At 37.6% G+C, this 16,405-nt stretch overlaps 1 protein-coding gene across 2 annotated transcripts in view; it reads right to left on the bottom strand.

Moving 5' to 3' along the window:
• The window catches only part of LOC140732146 (adenylate cyclase type 1-like), a 263,389-nt gene that overhangs the window by 157,349 nt on the left and 89,635 nt on the right, over positions 1-16,405 (bottom strand). For both annotated transcript variants that reach the window (XM_073054366.1, XM_073054367.1), the window contains exon 6: positions 11,065-11,192. In XM_073054366.1, the coding sequence (XP_072910467.1) occupies positions 11,065-11,192 (128 nt within the window). The remainder of the gene's footprint in view (positions 1-11,064; positions 11,193-16,405) is intronic.

A 16,405-nucleotide genomic window follows, 5' to 3' on the forward strand; every position in this document is an offset into this window, starting at 1 on the left:
GACCCTATATCATCTTTTCATTTTATCTATAATACCCTCTACTCTTATCTCCCTAATTACCTCTTCAACTGATTTGTTAAAAGATCTTATGGTAGACATAGATTTGTTGATTCTTCTGAGTGTGATGTCCAGCACCAAGTATTGTAATTCCAAAATAAGGAACTGGCCACTCAGAATAGTAATGTAAAGAAATATCCTCAAAGATCCTTTATCCAGTGAGGGTATGGAAGTACAGTATATTCAAGATGGAAACTGACAGAAGTTCTGACTTAAAGGAAATTTAGGGATTAGGGGTTGAGGAGAGGAAAGTGGTACCAATGCCATTTTTTCATGATCCTCTGTTCTTATTCACAGGATTCAACTGTGTTAATTCAAATAACGTAAGAGCGTAGAATGTAGAATAGTACAGTTCAGGCCCTGCAGCCCACAATGTTATGCTGACCCTTTAGCCTTTTCCAAGATCCACCTAACCCTTCCCTCCTGCATAGTCCTCCATCTTTCTTTCATCCATGTGCCTATCTTAAATATCCCTAATGTATCTATTCTACCACCACACTTATCAACACATTCCACACACTGACCACACTATGTAAAAACCAGCCCCTCTGTGCTTCCCCCCAACACTTTAAATTGATGGCATCTTATTTTTTCCATTTGTATTATTTTTGCACTGTGTAAAAATCTTTAGCTAGGGACTCAATCTATGCCTTTTACCAATCAAGTCATCTCCCATCCTCCTCACCAAAGAGAAAAGCCATAGCACATTCAGCCTTTCTTCATAAGACATGCTTTCCAATCCAAATAGAATCCTGGTAAATTGCCTCTGCACCCTTGCTAAAGCTTCCATATCTTTCCTATAAAGAGGTGACCAGAACTGAACACAATGATCCAGATGTGGTCTAGCTATAGTTTTACAGAGCTGCAAATTACCTCGTGGCTCCTGAACTCAATCAACCAATTAATAAAGGCCAACACACCATATGACTCCTTAACTGCCATATCAATTTGCTCTACAACCTTGAGTGATCAATTGACATGAAACCAAAAATCCCCCTGTTCCTCCATACTGCTCAGAATCCCACACGAACCTCAACTTCTTCCTTCCAGTTTGACCTTCCAAAGTGTATCACTTCACACTTTTCCAGACTAAGCTCTGTCTGCCTCTTCTTGTCCCAGCTCTGCATCCTACCAACGTAATGTAATCTATGTCAACCTTCTACACTATCCACAACTCCACCAACCTTAATGTCATCTGCAAACTTACTAACCAACTCTTCCACTTCCTCATTCAAGTCCTTTATAACAGTAACTAAGAGCATCACAATTGTGAGACTTCACTCTGTCACTCTCCAAGATCTACTGCAGAGTCCGTCAAAAGCATGCAGACTCACAGCAGGTTCCTGATTCTTTGCAAGACTTTCAGTATCTGATATAACTAAACTTATGAAGCATGGCTCCTGATTGTCCAAAACAACAAATTTCATGACAAATTTCAGTGATAATAAACACAATTTGATTCTAAATATTTTTTCTGATTCTTTTAACTGCTAGGACCCTAAGGCTTTCCTTTCTAAAGGTGAGGGAGGACTCGATAGCAAGCTGTCTTCTGGACATAACCTTTATTCTTGTCCACACAACTGGATGTATTACCATATGCTGAAGCCCCTAACTCACTCAACTCTGTGGAGTAATAAGTTGTGTTAGAAAGTGTAACAGTGCTTCCTACAGAACAGCAATTTCCTTAAAGAAAGTTCCTACTGATTCAAAAAGTTCCCTAAAGGAAAAACAAAAAGTCCTTAAGATGACATTAAGATTTGCAGGATCTCTTAATCTTAAGATGACTTGCAAGACTTCATATCACAGAAGATATGCATCATATTCCAAAATGATATTGTAGTCTGTATATTTTTTGCTTTTTTGAATTTATTGAAGATATATTTGTCACTGCCCAATAACCTGTTCAGAGGAGCTCTCAACATTTATATCAAAAGAGAACACAAGTAGTAAAACCAAGAGTAGACCATTTGCCCCTCATTCTTGCTGTCATTCAATATGACTTGGGCTGATCTTTTACCTCAATGCCATTTTCCTGTTTTAACCCAACATTTCTTAATATTTTCCTGCATAAACATTGATTTCTGTATTTAACCCCTTTAACCTTCTTGGGTGGAGAATTCTTATAGATTCACTACCTTGAACAATCACAAAATCTTCTCATCTCAGCTCTGAATGGCCAATTCTTTATTTAGAGTCTGTGACCCGCTATGACAGCCTAGCCAGGAGAAACATTATTCCTGATCTTCTCTGTCAATACTGGCCCAGTTTACTTAATTTCTCCTCAAAGGATGAGATCCAATAACTCCAGGGATCAATCTGATGTACCTTTGTGTAACATTCTTTATCACATGTCTATTATCCATTTGGCAGGGAGATCAGAGCTGAGCATAATACTCAAAGCTTGGTCTTACTGAGGTCATGTATAATTTCATTAGGAATTTATTCTGATTGAACAGCCGCTTCAATCCACTATCTGCTTCCATCATTACCCTTTGAAGTCTATTACAGGCACCTAGCACTCTCTGTGAAAAAAGACACTTGTCCTGCACTTCTCTTTTAAATTCTCGCCCCTCTCACTTTAAATGGACGTTCCTTAGCACTTGACATTTCTACCCGAGCAATATGTTTCTGACTGTTTACCCCATCAATGACTCTCATAATTTTAATTTCACCTCAGCCTTTGACACTTTAAACAAAACAACCTAATTTTGTCCAACCTCCCCCCACGGCTCACATCTTATAACTCAGGCAGCATATTGGGAAATCTCTTCCGCACATTTTTCAAAGCTTCCACACCCTTCCAGTGATATGGTGACGAGATTGCACATAACTGACTCCCCAACGTCCTTATTGCCATCTGCAAATCACAAACCAGGAATGCGATTAGAAATCCTCTACATGTTCATGCTTAGATGAACGTGGGTTCAACAGCACTCATAAAGCTGGCTATCATCCAGTTTAAAATGCCACTGCCTCCACCAGTGCACACTGTAGCTGAAGTATGTACCATTTTCAGAGTTCCCTGCAGCAGTTTGCTAAATCATCTTTCAAAGCTCGTCCCAAGCCTGAAACCATTATTGCCTGGAAAATTAAGAGTAGTAGAAAGATGGACAGAAATGTGGCTTACTGTTTGGAGGCAGTGGGTGGTAGTGGACATTTTTTTTCAGTTAGAAGGCATCTGACCACTGGTGTGCTGCTGGGATTGGTGCTTGGCCTTCCATCATATTAACAAATTGGATAGGAATATCGGCAATATGATTATTAAGTCTAAAGATATTTCCAAAGTTAGGGTGTGGTGGACTGAAGTATGTTGACTGAGGTTACAACAGGATATTGGTCAACTGTGGAACTAGGCAAGAGAATGGAAGATGGAATTTAACTCAGGAGAGTGATGCAATTTTTGAAGTTAAACCATGATAAAACATACTCAGTAAACAGAAAGCCTACAGGGATTGTTGTTGAACAGAGAACTTAGAATACACATATTAGGGCTCCCTGAAAATGGAACACAAGTAGACAGGTGAGACAGACATATGGTATACTTGCTTTCATTGACTGAGGCACTGAACGTAGGAATGTGGACACTGAGCTACAATCGTACAAAAAGTTGGATAGGCTGCATTTAGAGTATTGTGTGCAGTTCAGAAGGAACATGGTTAACCAGAAGGACATGGTTAAGCTAATGAAAATGCAGAAATGATTCACAAGGATGTTACCTGGATTTGGAGGGCTTGGGTTATCAGAGGTTCAATATACTGGATCCATTTTCAAAGAGACTATGAGGTAACATGATAGATGTTAATATTATATAGTGTAGTTAGCCAGTGAAGGTTTTCCACAGTAGGGGTACGGTATCTGAAACTGGAGGGCATGGTGATAGGGAGAAGGTTTAAAGGAGATATGAAGGGTAAATTTTGCATACAAAGGGTAGTTGGTAGCAACACACACAAAATGATGGGGAACTCAGAGGCCAAGCAGCTTCTATAGAAAAGAGTAAACAGCCAATGTTTTCGGCCGAAACCTTTCATGTGTACTTGAGCTACCACGGAATGTAGAAACAGGAATAACATTAAAGAGTCAGCTAGACAGGTACTTGAATGAGCGGGTTTACAGGGAGATGGAATTAATGAAGGCAAATTATTAGAGATGGTCATGATGATAGGCATTATTCTGATGGCCATAGGGCCTGCTTCTATGGCTGTATACTCAAACATGTGTACTCGAACACAGCCACTTGCAAATTCTTGCTGAAGTCACACACCAACTCAACCTAGGAATATATTCATGATACTTTATTGCCACCGATTTTAAATATCAGAACTCACTACCTAATTGCTCTGTGAGAAGTCTTGCACCAGAAGGGCCAAATAAGTTAAGTTGTGAAAAAATGCATGCTTTGTACCCACATTCTGTAATTTAATTTGTGGGATTTTTTTTCCAGTTCATTGCATAAAAGCAATAAATGAACTTGAGAAATAAGAGTGGGACTACAACTACATTGAGCCTTCTATAGCATTCACAAGTGAGCGTTTACATCTCATTTTCCAATTTATCAATATTTTTCTTGGTACCTTGCTACCCGAGAAACCACTTAAATAGGGCAAGATCCTGCTGGGTACAGAATTCCAAAGGTTTACATTACTTGGTTGAAGATTCTTTATCAGTCTTGAAGTGTCAAACCACAAACCACATTGTAGATGATGTGTTGTATTTCTAAAGGGCATATTCAGTGTTTCAGTCCTAGATATTGCTAGTATATGTGTTTAACTCCTAACAAGATCTGACAAACACAGAAAAAACTGTCCACTTTAATAAAGTTCATGAAGAGATAACAATTCCAAGACTGAAAGAAGGAAGGTAACAAAATTAAAAGATGCAGAAACATAAACTGCTGGATTGGAAAATCTAATCTCAATTATTATAATCCATAACTGCCAATGCTGTAATCCATTTAAGCAGAACTAAGGTGAGCACAGACTGACAGATGAATCATATAGGTATAATTTGCTATTTAGTGGCACAGCTTGCCTCCTTTGCAAAACAATTAAAGGCATTTACAAACACTGTATTCATCTGTCAAGAGCAAGCAATATCATAAATCCAGCACATTATTACCTGCTAAAATTCACATTCACCTGGCCATAAAAAGAAGACAACTAAGGCTAAAGATATATTTGTTTTCACACTTAGAGGCAATTTATTTTCTATCATTTTGCTGAAACGTATCTAAATTATTTAGTTGACACAAATTTACCTTTGAATAATTGCACTGAAATGAATGACAATACTTCACAAATATAAAACTCCAGTTCATAAAATAATTCCTTGGATCTTTTTGCCCAGATGGGGTTTTCCCAAGATAACTCAACTCTGAACAGACTTGAATCAAACATCATTCAAAGATAATTTCAAAATCAAGTGAGAATGACCTACCCAAACCAGCATTTCACCATGTGAGCACCATGAAGCCAAGGTAACATTGAACTCCATGGACAGTAAGAGCAAAACTGTCCGCTGAATCAAATAACATCCTCAAATTGTGGACATCCTTCTAGTCGATGTTTTGCTGTCTCCTCCTGCTTCATTATCCATTACAAACTCAAATGCAGAAATGATGGCTGATAATTAAGTCATGTTTACTTTCAGAAGTTTTGAACAATGAAATACCTCATGCATAAATACATGAAAACCTGGGCAACTTCCAGGCATTGATTCTTAGGTAAAAGGTTATATTCAAGCACCACAATTTAGACATGGGAAATAACCTTGGCTTTTCTAATGACACCCACATCTAATACAAGTATTAAAATAATTTTTTTATAATCCTTGTTATCTCAAACAAGGATGAGTCAAAATACAAGATAGAGAGCGTAGTTACATGGTGACATAATAATCTTTCGCTGAATGTCAATGAAACAAAACAATTAGTCATTGACTTCAGGAAGGGGGTCAATGCACATGCTCCTGTTTACATCAGTAGAGCTCATGGCTGTGAGGTTCAAATTCCTAGGAAGCACCACTGTCCTGGTCTAGCCACATTGGCAACAAGGCCAAGGTAGTTCACCTGTGCCTTTACTTCCTTAGGATGCTAAAGAAATTAGGTATTCCCATTTGACATCATCAATTTGTATTGATGCACCTTAGGAAGTATCCTGTGTAGATGCATCACACAGGTTGGTAAGGAAATTGCTCTGCACATAGCTTCAAGGAAATGCAGAGTCGTGGACCCAGCTCAGCACATCATGGACACCAGCCCCTTTAGTAAAGCAGCATAATCAAAGACTCCACCCACACCAGACATTCTGTTTTCTCCACCTCCCATCAGTTAGAAATTAGAAAATAGAAAAGCCTGAAAGCATGTACCATCAGGCTGAAAGACATCTTCTAAATTACTGTTATAGGACTATTGAAAGTTCCCTTTTACAATAAGATGGACTCAACCTCACAATCTTGCACCTTTTTGTTTGCCTGCATTGCGCTTTCTCAATTACTATGACACTTTATTCTGCACTCTGTTATTGTTTTACTTTATACTATCTCAATGCATGCACCGCACAATGATTTGATCTGAATGAATGTTATGCAGTAGTTTTTCACTGTATCCCAGTATGTGTGATGATAATAAACCTATTTACCATTTTACCAGTTTACTGATGCTATCTAGCAAATCTAGTCTCCAGCTCTTTCCTAAATCATTCATTCTATTACTGGACAACAGTATCTTTTAAAAACTATTACTTATTTTACCCTTTGGATTTCTCTCCCAAATTATTCCTGTCATGTTTCCACACCTGTTTGACATTGAAAAGCCTGATCTGCACAGAGCAATATCTTTCAGAGACAAATTCTATCTCATTTTCCAGCTGCCTCTGCATCCCACTCTTGAAAGAAAATAAAAGCCATCATTTCTCCAATAATTGTTGCTAAATAGACATGTATGCAATAGTTTGGCTGAGCCAATCTACTGGCTGAGTATGTGCATGATTAGGAATTGGATACATTCACACAGGCAAAGCATTCTTATTTTTGGAACCATCTCTGTCAAAAGTCAAGTCGCACCTGAATTCTTTTATTTATTTAATTTTTCAATATCTGAAAATGTACTGCCCAGTTAATTGCCTTGAAGGCCATGCGTTGCCTCCTTGAACCAACTGTCATTCTTGTGCAATGCTTTCGGATACAGAGTTTCAGGATTTAGATTAGTGATATAATTCCAAAATCAGGATGATGTGTGACTTGAGGATCTGCTGATAGTGATGTTTTCATACACCCGAAGCCCTTATCCTCCCATATTCTTATTATTGGTGAAGGTCGTGGATTTGAGAGGCATTGACAGAGTAGTGATTAGCTGCAGTGAATTTTGTAAAATTTACACACTGCGTATTAAAGGTGGAAAGACACAATATTTAAAGTGGTGGATGGGTTATCATTCAGATTGGTTCCTTTGTTCTGGACAGTGTCAAGCTTCTTGAATGCTGTTGACATCCTCCTCAATGTCACCTTCCAACAACTGCAGATGAGTGACAGAAGACATTAGGTGGCAATTAGATGGAGTAGATTTGTTTGTCTTTTGCAATTGGATGCACCTAACTAGATGGATGGTAGTGTTATAACTGTACTGCAATAGCTTGACTAAAACCACAGCTCGTACTGGAGTGGAAGTCACCAGTACCATGTCAGGATGTCATCTGATCCCACAGCCTTTTCTGTATCCAGTGCTCTCATATGCTTCCTGATAACATGTGGTGTGAATCGAGTCAATTGATGAATGCTTTCTGTGATGGAGGAGAATGCAGAAGAAAGTTGAAGTGGATCAGGCAGCTGTCAGCTCTGCCTGAACATAGTGTTGGACTTCCACTTTGTCTTTCGTATTCACATTCTGAGCCTCACCATTGCTGAAAACAGGAATATTCCTGGAGCCTCCGCCTCCAGTTAGCTGTTTAATTTTCCACCACAATCCATGACTCAATGTAACATAACTGCAGAAATTTCATCAGGTCCATCGGTTGTAAGATCACTTACCTCTATAAAATGCACATTGTCTCATGGTATTGTGTTACAGCTACAAATCGATACTTCATTATTTAGATATGAAAGTTTAAATAGTTATTATTATCAAAGTACACATACATATTATACAACCTTGAAATTCATCGCCTTACAGGCAGCCACAAAACAAGAAACCCATATTTTTTAAAAAACTGACAAATGTCCAATGTGCAGAGTGAGAAAAAAAAAACAGATCATGCAAACAAAAGTAAGGAAATAGCATTTAGAATGGAAGTGAGTCCTTGGACACAAAATCTGGAGCAGCTTCATGTCTGAAGACTCACTTTCGTTCTAAATGCTATTTGCTATTAGATATGCCTGATGTTGTTCTTTTCTTCATTATTTACTAATCTATGTCTGATTATGTAGTCCTGATTTATATTAGCATGAAGGATATGCCAGACCAAAGTTAGAGACTCCGTTAGTGAACAGTTCTGCTGCACAATGACAATGTGAGGATGGGAACTATGCCCCTTCACCACCCGTATCAATTGTTTAAATAGAAATATCAAGGGAATAATTTTTAAACTAACTCATTATATACATGTAAGACTAAAATAATAGTTGGTAGCCTGAAGTGATTATATTGTGGAAATCACTAGGTGTAATTCAATGAATAAATATTCTGGGAATGCTTGATGCTGTGAAAATTTTAAGCATTAAGTATTAATGTTACCCACTTAATTCCATAGAAGAAGGGGCAGATAATTATTGTTCAGTTAAAGCCAAAAATCAACATCACAGGGGCATTTGGCTATCTCATTTATATATGTGATGAGAAATGTATTCCTTCGGTCACTATCCAGTGACTATAGCGTAGAAAATCAATGTTTTATGACATACTTAACCTCAGTATTATCATGCTACTCCATGGTCATGAGTATATCAGGAATACTACATTCAGTTTTGATTCTATCATATAATGATAGATGATAGAAGGCATGCATCCAGGCTAATATCAAGTTCTGGAGAACTATATTATCATGATTGGGTGAGCAGGTTGATACACTAAGTGTGGATTTCAAAGCAGATTTCCAGTTTATGAATTGAAAAGAGCTGGTTGAAACATCAGCTAAAATTTGAAATAATGGAGCTCAAGTTAAACAGTCCCCATCTGGTAATATTGTAGGCAAAAGAGAGAGCCTCCTTACGTAGTGGAACTCTCTTTAAATTTGGACTATCAGGCCATAATGCCAGATAGGAGCTAGGAGTAGAGGCAGCTTCCCTATAAGGCTAGCTTTGTTTAGATTGTCCTTCTGTTTTCATGTGGGCCACAGAGGAGCAGAGACCGACCTATTTCATCACATTGTTTATCTGATTGCTCGAGAATGTTCTGTTGCTCTCTTAACGGGCACCTGCTTTTCAGACATTCCGTCATAGATCATTCTGCCTTTAATACAGTGCTTGCAAAAGACACTCTCTATACTTGCATCACAACTCCCACAGAGCAGTCGGGAGCTTGATCTAAATTTCACTAATGCCATCTATGGTTGTTTGGAGTTGGAAAATCCTGCAGTAAAAGGCAGGCATATCTTGCCACCCTCAGAGGAAAGATGCTGTAGCCAACAGCTCGCAGGAGCCAAAAATGTTAGACATTCTCTTTGACCCATAACACTCCAGATTACTGAAGAATGCCCATCCATGACTTTTTACTACTGGTTGTTAACAGAAAAAAATACATTAACAAGTTCTGGCTTTTATCAAACTGTGACACTTCAGTTACATGGCAACAAAGAAGAGAAAGTTAATAGAAACGTTCACATGTTCGAAGGGTTTCGACGGAACAAACAGGGACAAATGGTTTCCTCTGCCAATAGAATAAGTAATCAAGTGATAAGTTTAAAAAAAATTGACAGAAAAGAATCAGTGGAGATGAGCAGAACATTTTTAAATAGCAAGTTCTTTAGGTCTGAAATGTTCTGCCTGAAGCTGTATTGGAATTAAATTCAATAATAACCTGTGGAAGGGAATTGTATATCAATTGGTAAAGGAAAAAAAATGCATGTCTTTAGTGAGAATGGGACAAGTAGGAATGCTCTTTTGAAAGGCCAGCAGAGGTATGAGGAATTGAAATACCTTCTTCTGATGATTCTGTTTTCACAGGGAATTATGAATACATAGAAGATATCAGAAGAAAACAGATCAAAGAAAGGCCAGAATAATCCATTTAGGGTGGTGGGACAAGAAGAAATTACACATGGAAGCTTAAACAAGAAAAAAACTCATTGACTTATGAGACTTACAATTACTGCTGTGACTCATAAGCCTATGCCAGTAATCACCTCTCAGTAGATTCAACTAACATCAGTTTTAAATTCCCTATATTTCATCATTGCATGGCCCTCCATCTTCACTCTATGAATTCATCTAATTGAATTCAACCCCTCAACTTCTGAATTTCAGGAGCTGGACAGATTCAACATGGCTGAGCTACTGATGACAACTTGATGATAAAAGGTGTGCTGTAGTGAAGAGTCAGTGATTTCTGCATCAGTATTTTACCTATTTCATATCAAGATAATGCCATAAATTTGAATGGCGCTTCACCTTAACAATAAAATGATAAATTGCATTATAATCTGTTTTCCTTTTTTAAAAAAAATCTCCAATCTGCTACATAAAGTTTGTCCAATTTTCTAACAGTTACACCTTAAAAACCACAAAAAAAACCTGACGTGAAATTAATTCCAGTTTATGCACATGTTCAGAAACACCTTCTTTACATACAGTGGATACCTAAAGGATTGTTTCCATTATAAGGTTAGTGAGTGTTAAGGTTGAGCTTGTCTCCCACAGGGAGCAGTTATATCACAGTCAGCATCTGGGAAATGCTAATAACCATAACTTGTAGTTCTGAGTCAGGGCTAAACTATTTCCGTAGTTTTTAAAATTTGAAAATTGTGAATAAAACTGAGATGAGAAACCATTCTCATTCTCCTTTGAAGAACAATTACTTACGTGATTGTATCAATCATATCTAATCCCATTTCAACACAGCAATGAGCGTGGTCTGTTTTCGGCTGAGTTAGACCTGATACACAATAATAGCAATCTCCAAGGATTTTAATTCTTCGACAGTGATTCTCCTGGCACAAAGAGAAAGAAAAATAAAATTAATTTGAGTAACAAAATAGTTACTTTCTGAGATTCTTTTGTCTAGTGACTTCAGAAAAAAATATTTGCAAAATTTACTGATAAAATTACAGTTAGCAAGAATTAGTGTTTTTGAATCCAACAATAATTAAACTCTTTAACCTGCATGTCACGTAAGATATGACATTAAATTGCATTTTTTAAATAATTCACTGTTCCTTTCTGTAACCCAGGTTAATTAAACCCAAAGATGTAATATTAGAAAGCTCCACCTGTGGAGGGAAGAAAACGAGGTTTACTGGAAAAAAGAGAACTTGAAGAAAAACAGCTGTGCAAGAACAAGGCATGGCTGACGCAGCTGTGGATAACTGAGAAAAATACAGCAAACTATTAGAAACTAAAGATATAACCTGTTAAAAATGGAATTAGTAGTGAGTATGTTGAGGATGATGCTGAGGATGTTCCATGAGTCTGTGGTGGCCAGTGCTATCATGCTTGCTGTTGTGTGCTGGGGCAGCAGGCTGAGGGTAGCAGACACCAACAGAATCAATAAACTCATTCGTAAGGCCAGTGATGTAGTGGGGGCGGAACTGGACTCTCTGACGGTGGTGTCTGAAAACAGGATGCTGTCCAAGTTGCATGCCATCTCGGACAATGTCTCCCATCCACTCCATAATGTACTGGTTAGGCACAGGAGTATGTTCAGCCAGAGACTCATTCCACCGAGATGCAACACTGAGCATCATAGGAAGTCATTCCTGCCTGTGGCCATCAAACTCTACAATTCCTCCCTCGGAGTGTCAGACACCCTAAGCCAATAGGCTGGTCCTGGACTTACTTCCACTTGGCATAATTTACTTATTATTATTTAATTATTTATGGTTTTATATTGCTATATTTCTACACTATTCTTGGTTGGTGCAAGTGTAACAAAACCCACTTTTCCTCGGGATCAATAAAGTATGTCTGTCTGTCTGTATCTCTGCCCTACTTACTTGAAAGGCTCAGGGTGAAACCTCTGTAGGAGAGACGATGTCAATAGAAGGTGTTTTGAAGCTACAGCTTTAACAAGCAGCAGCTATAGAAAGACAATATCAACAGAGGCTGAGATCCAAGATCTGTACCACGTAACTAGGAATTCATCATGTTAAATCATACTAGGCGATTTGGTCAGGTATTTTTTTGTGTAAGGATTTTAAATTGACTTTCTGTAGATGACCCATTATTTCATCCAACAAACCAAAAAGCAAGATGGCGAGCCCCCCCTCCCCACAAGGTAGAAGAACTAGTGCGGAAATGAAATGTTTCAAGGCGTAGAGGATTTAATATGGCTTTATGTATAAACTTATTTCTCATTTGAAGGATCTAAATTTGATTTTCTGGAAGAAAGGATTATTCTTACAAGGACTTTGATAAGGTACTGAATGAGATTGACTTTGTTTAAAAGTTCTGATGTAGGAGAATTATTGTGAAAGGAGTTAAGCTGTATATTATATATAAAAATAAAATGGGTTGAATTTGAATTTGTAGACTACTGACCTGAACTGAATCTGAAGCTAACCATAACACTTATGAAAAGGAATTCAATTAGTTTCCTAACTAACTAGGGATAAATAGAAAGACAATTGTTAGTCTGTAAACCCTTAATAGGGAATAGCACTAGATCTAATTAGTTAGAGAAAGTGGAGTAATAAAAGTTATTCTAATGAATCTCACCAATTCTAACTAAACAGGATTTTGGTTTTCATTTGACATCTGAGATTTGGAACCTAAGACTGAATGCTCGAATTTTGAATTGTTCGTACTCATATAAATATTTTGTATATATTGCTATTTTTTTTATAAACATACTTAATCCAGAAGTGTGTGTTTTCTATTCACTGCCTCCATCCGATACCTAGAGTTTCTGATGGCTTGCTAGCACCTTGTGTAGTACTATGTAATTTGTTTTTCTCATAAAGAAAGCCACAACCAGTCACATGAGACAAGACAAGCATTACACAGGTATTACATTTTTCATATCAACTATTTGGTTATCAAAACCAAGGTGCCCACCTTGGTGACATTGAGAGATTTTCAAATCAGACCATTAGCATTATTTAGTTTGGCAGCCAGGTTGCTAAGGGTCTGAGAAAGAATCTTGTGTGGGATATAGAATGGCCATTGAAGGCCTTGGCCTCTGCTGCAGTGCAGGTTTGTCTGAAGTCAGCAAGGAAATGTTGACAATGTATTGTTAAATACTTTCTTAGCATGTGTAGAACTAATATTAAATCCATTAAGCAATCCTATGCCTTGCAGCTCCAGTGCACAAACATGTTCCAAACTCACATGGTAGTGTTGTGTATTCAATATTTCAGTAATATTTGAATAATATTGAAAATATTTTGTTTGACAAAGCATTCTTGCTCTGCTGAATAAATCACCATGTAGAAGTGTGTGAATGGCACACGTCATCATGCCACCACATCATGCACGCACACCTCACTTAGAGTAAAAACAAAGCTAAAATACACATTCCAGACTCTCCACAATTTTCTTCCAGTTAGTTCAGTGTTTTGGAGTTACGAAACATAACAGGTAGCCCATAGCCCATGAGATGTCTTAGGCATTTACGACTGCAAATATAGTGTGCACTATAGTTTATCCAATTTTGATTCTATTGCAAAGACTCAAAAGTGCAATTGCAAAAGGGTGACAGCAAGACTAATCATGAAGAGCTTCCTGATCTAATCTTCTGGAAATGCGGTGGGAACATTGCAAAAAATGAAAATTTACTACTGCAAAGAGCTAAGGACATCCTTGTGTACAACACATATAATGCTGCAGTTGTGTTTTGAGTATCTTTATGAAAACCATGGTTTGGAGCATCTCCTTTACTAACAACTCAAACACTATATTCAAAAATTGAACCTACTTTCACTAACGTCCAATTACTTTCCAATATACGTAGAATACTTTATGTAGGAATACCCTAAACATGGAGGGACAAGTAAAGTGTAAAGCCTATACTGTTTATTGCAAAAATGTAAGGTGCAACTAATTTAACTTTATTCATGGCCATCTAGCTTGGTGTATTTAGTGTGAATACTACTCAGTTTTTAGCATGATGTGCATAAGCCAGAGCAAGGCATTAGAAGAGAAAGAAAATGGAGAATTCATCATAATGACCCTTAAAGCAGGCTAGCAAATTCTGGATCAGTGATTCTCAGTGGGGCAGTTCAATGTCCTAAGGGGGTGTAGAGGAAATAAACATCATTGGGGGGTGTTCAAAATTCATGGGGTGGGGCAATATGTGGCACCTTAACTTGAAGCAAGAATCCTGACTGACTGTGTCAACCTGTTGTCGTTGTCAACATCCAATAGACATTCCCAGTTTGCATTAATTTTTTATTTTAATTTAACCCCATTAATGATGGATAAATATGTACACCACAATCCCTGTGAGTCTGAAGAGAGTGATGCCTTGAATTCTAATCCTGCTAAGAAATAGAAACTACAGAAAGTACATCAATATAATATTGCATACAGGGAGTATGGTTTTATTCCATTCCCATCAGATCAGCAATGCCCCATGAGTCTTATTTGTAATACTGTACTGTTTAATGAAGCCATGAAACCATCAAGTTTGCAGGAACACTTCAGTAAAAGACATACCGAAAAGGCTATTTATGGTATTACTCAGTCCCAGAAGATGAAAGCAGCACTTGAAAAGCATTGCACACTCAAGTCATTTGCCAAGAAAGTTAAAAATGACCTTGATAGTTGTCTTGTTGCTTCTTATAACATTTCCAAAATGATAGCAAAGGTGGAAAATCTCATACTATTGGTGAAAGTTTAATAATGCCTGCTGTATCAGAAGAGTTCGCCACAGTTCTCAAAATGAATACCAGTATTTTAAAAACAGTTCCTCTGAGTAATAACATGGTAGCTCGTCATATTGATGAAATGAGGGAAGAGATTGCGTATCAACTATGCACAAAGCTACAGAAAAAAAAGAGAATTTGGGATACAACTGGATGAGACAACTGTGAGAGATAATGAGGCATTGTTAATGACACATGTATGGTTTATCAAAAATGGAAAAGCTTATCAAGAGATTCTCTTTTGTAAAAAGAGAAAAACAAATATCAACAGAGAATCCATCTACAAGCTGAAATCTATACTGAGGATAAAAGTATTCCAATTATGAACATGATTTTTGTGCAACAGATGGAGCACCGCATATGACAGATCGCCATAATAATTAAGTGGCAGATATGGAAAAAAAGAAATTCCAAGTCTGTTTGCAATGCATTGTGTAATTCATCAACATCTTGCAGCCAAAAACCTCAGCCAGCGACTCTTGTAATATATGCTATCAACAAAATTAAAGCTCATCCATTAAATAGCTAGAATATTTCACCAGTTATGCCAAGATAATGATGAAGAGTTTGAACACTTGCTCTTCATGTTGAAGTGTATAGGCTGTTAAAATGCTGCTGCTAGACCTTTCTTTGATCGTTTTGACTTTGTGGTTGAATTCTTGCTCAAAGTTAACAACAGCTTGGAGAATAAGACTGAACTCTTACATGGAGATGTGGCACACCTAGCCAATCTGTATGATAAAATGAGCATACTAAACATGAAACTGTAAAGTGAGAATTTCAATTTAATCCAGGCAAAAGTGCAGTGTCTACTTTCATCAGAAAATTGGAAATGTATCAGCAAAACATTGGGCGAAGAATGTTCTCAGTTACTCTGCATGGAAAGTAAGGTACTCTCTTTCACTGCCGGTGATTTTCAAGAGTACTGCATACATCTGCAGTCACTGAAGGAGGATTTTCAGAATTGATTCAAGGATTTGAATGATCTGGAAATTCCGGACTGCGTAATTAACCCATTTCTAGGCAAGGTAGAAGAACAGGAAGAGAGTTTGCAAGAAGAGATCATCAAAATTCAGAACGATGAAGAAGCAAAAGTGTTTTTCAAAATGTTGGCTTTTGTGATATGTGGCTACATTGTCATACAAAGTTTATTGGTCTTTGGAGAAGAGCCAAACTGCTGTTCATTGCATTTCCATCTTCCTTCCTCTTTGAAAGAGGCTTCAGTGTAGTGAACATAAAAAGCAGAAACTTCCTGGACATTGTTACACGGGGGGGGGGGGGGGGGGGGACATAAGGCTTTTGCTTTTACAACTTGAACCAGATATTTCAATTCTTGCTAAAAA

The sequence above is a fragment of the Hemitrygon akajei genome, chromosome 8 (genome assembly GCF_048418815.1).
Source record: "Hemitrygon akajei chromosome 8, sHemAka1.3, whole genome shotgun sequence".
In the NCBI taxonomy this organism is placed as follows: Eukaryota; Metazoa; Chordata; class Chondrichthyes; order Myliobatiformes; family Dasyatidae; genus Hemitrygon; species Hemitrygon akajei.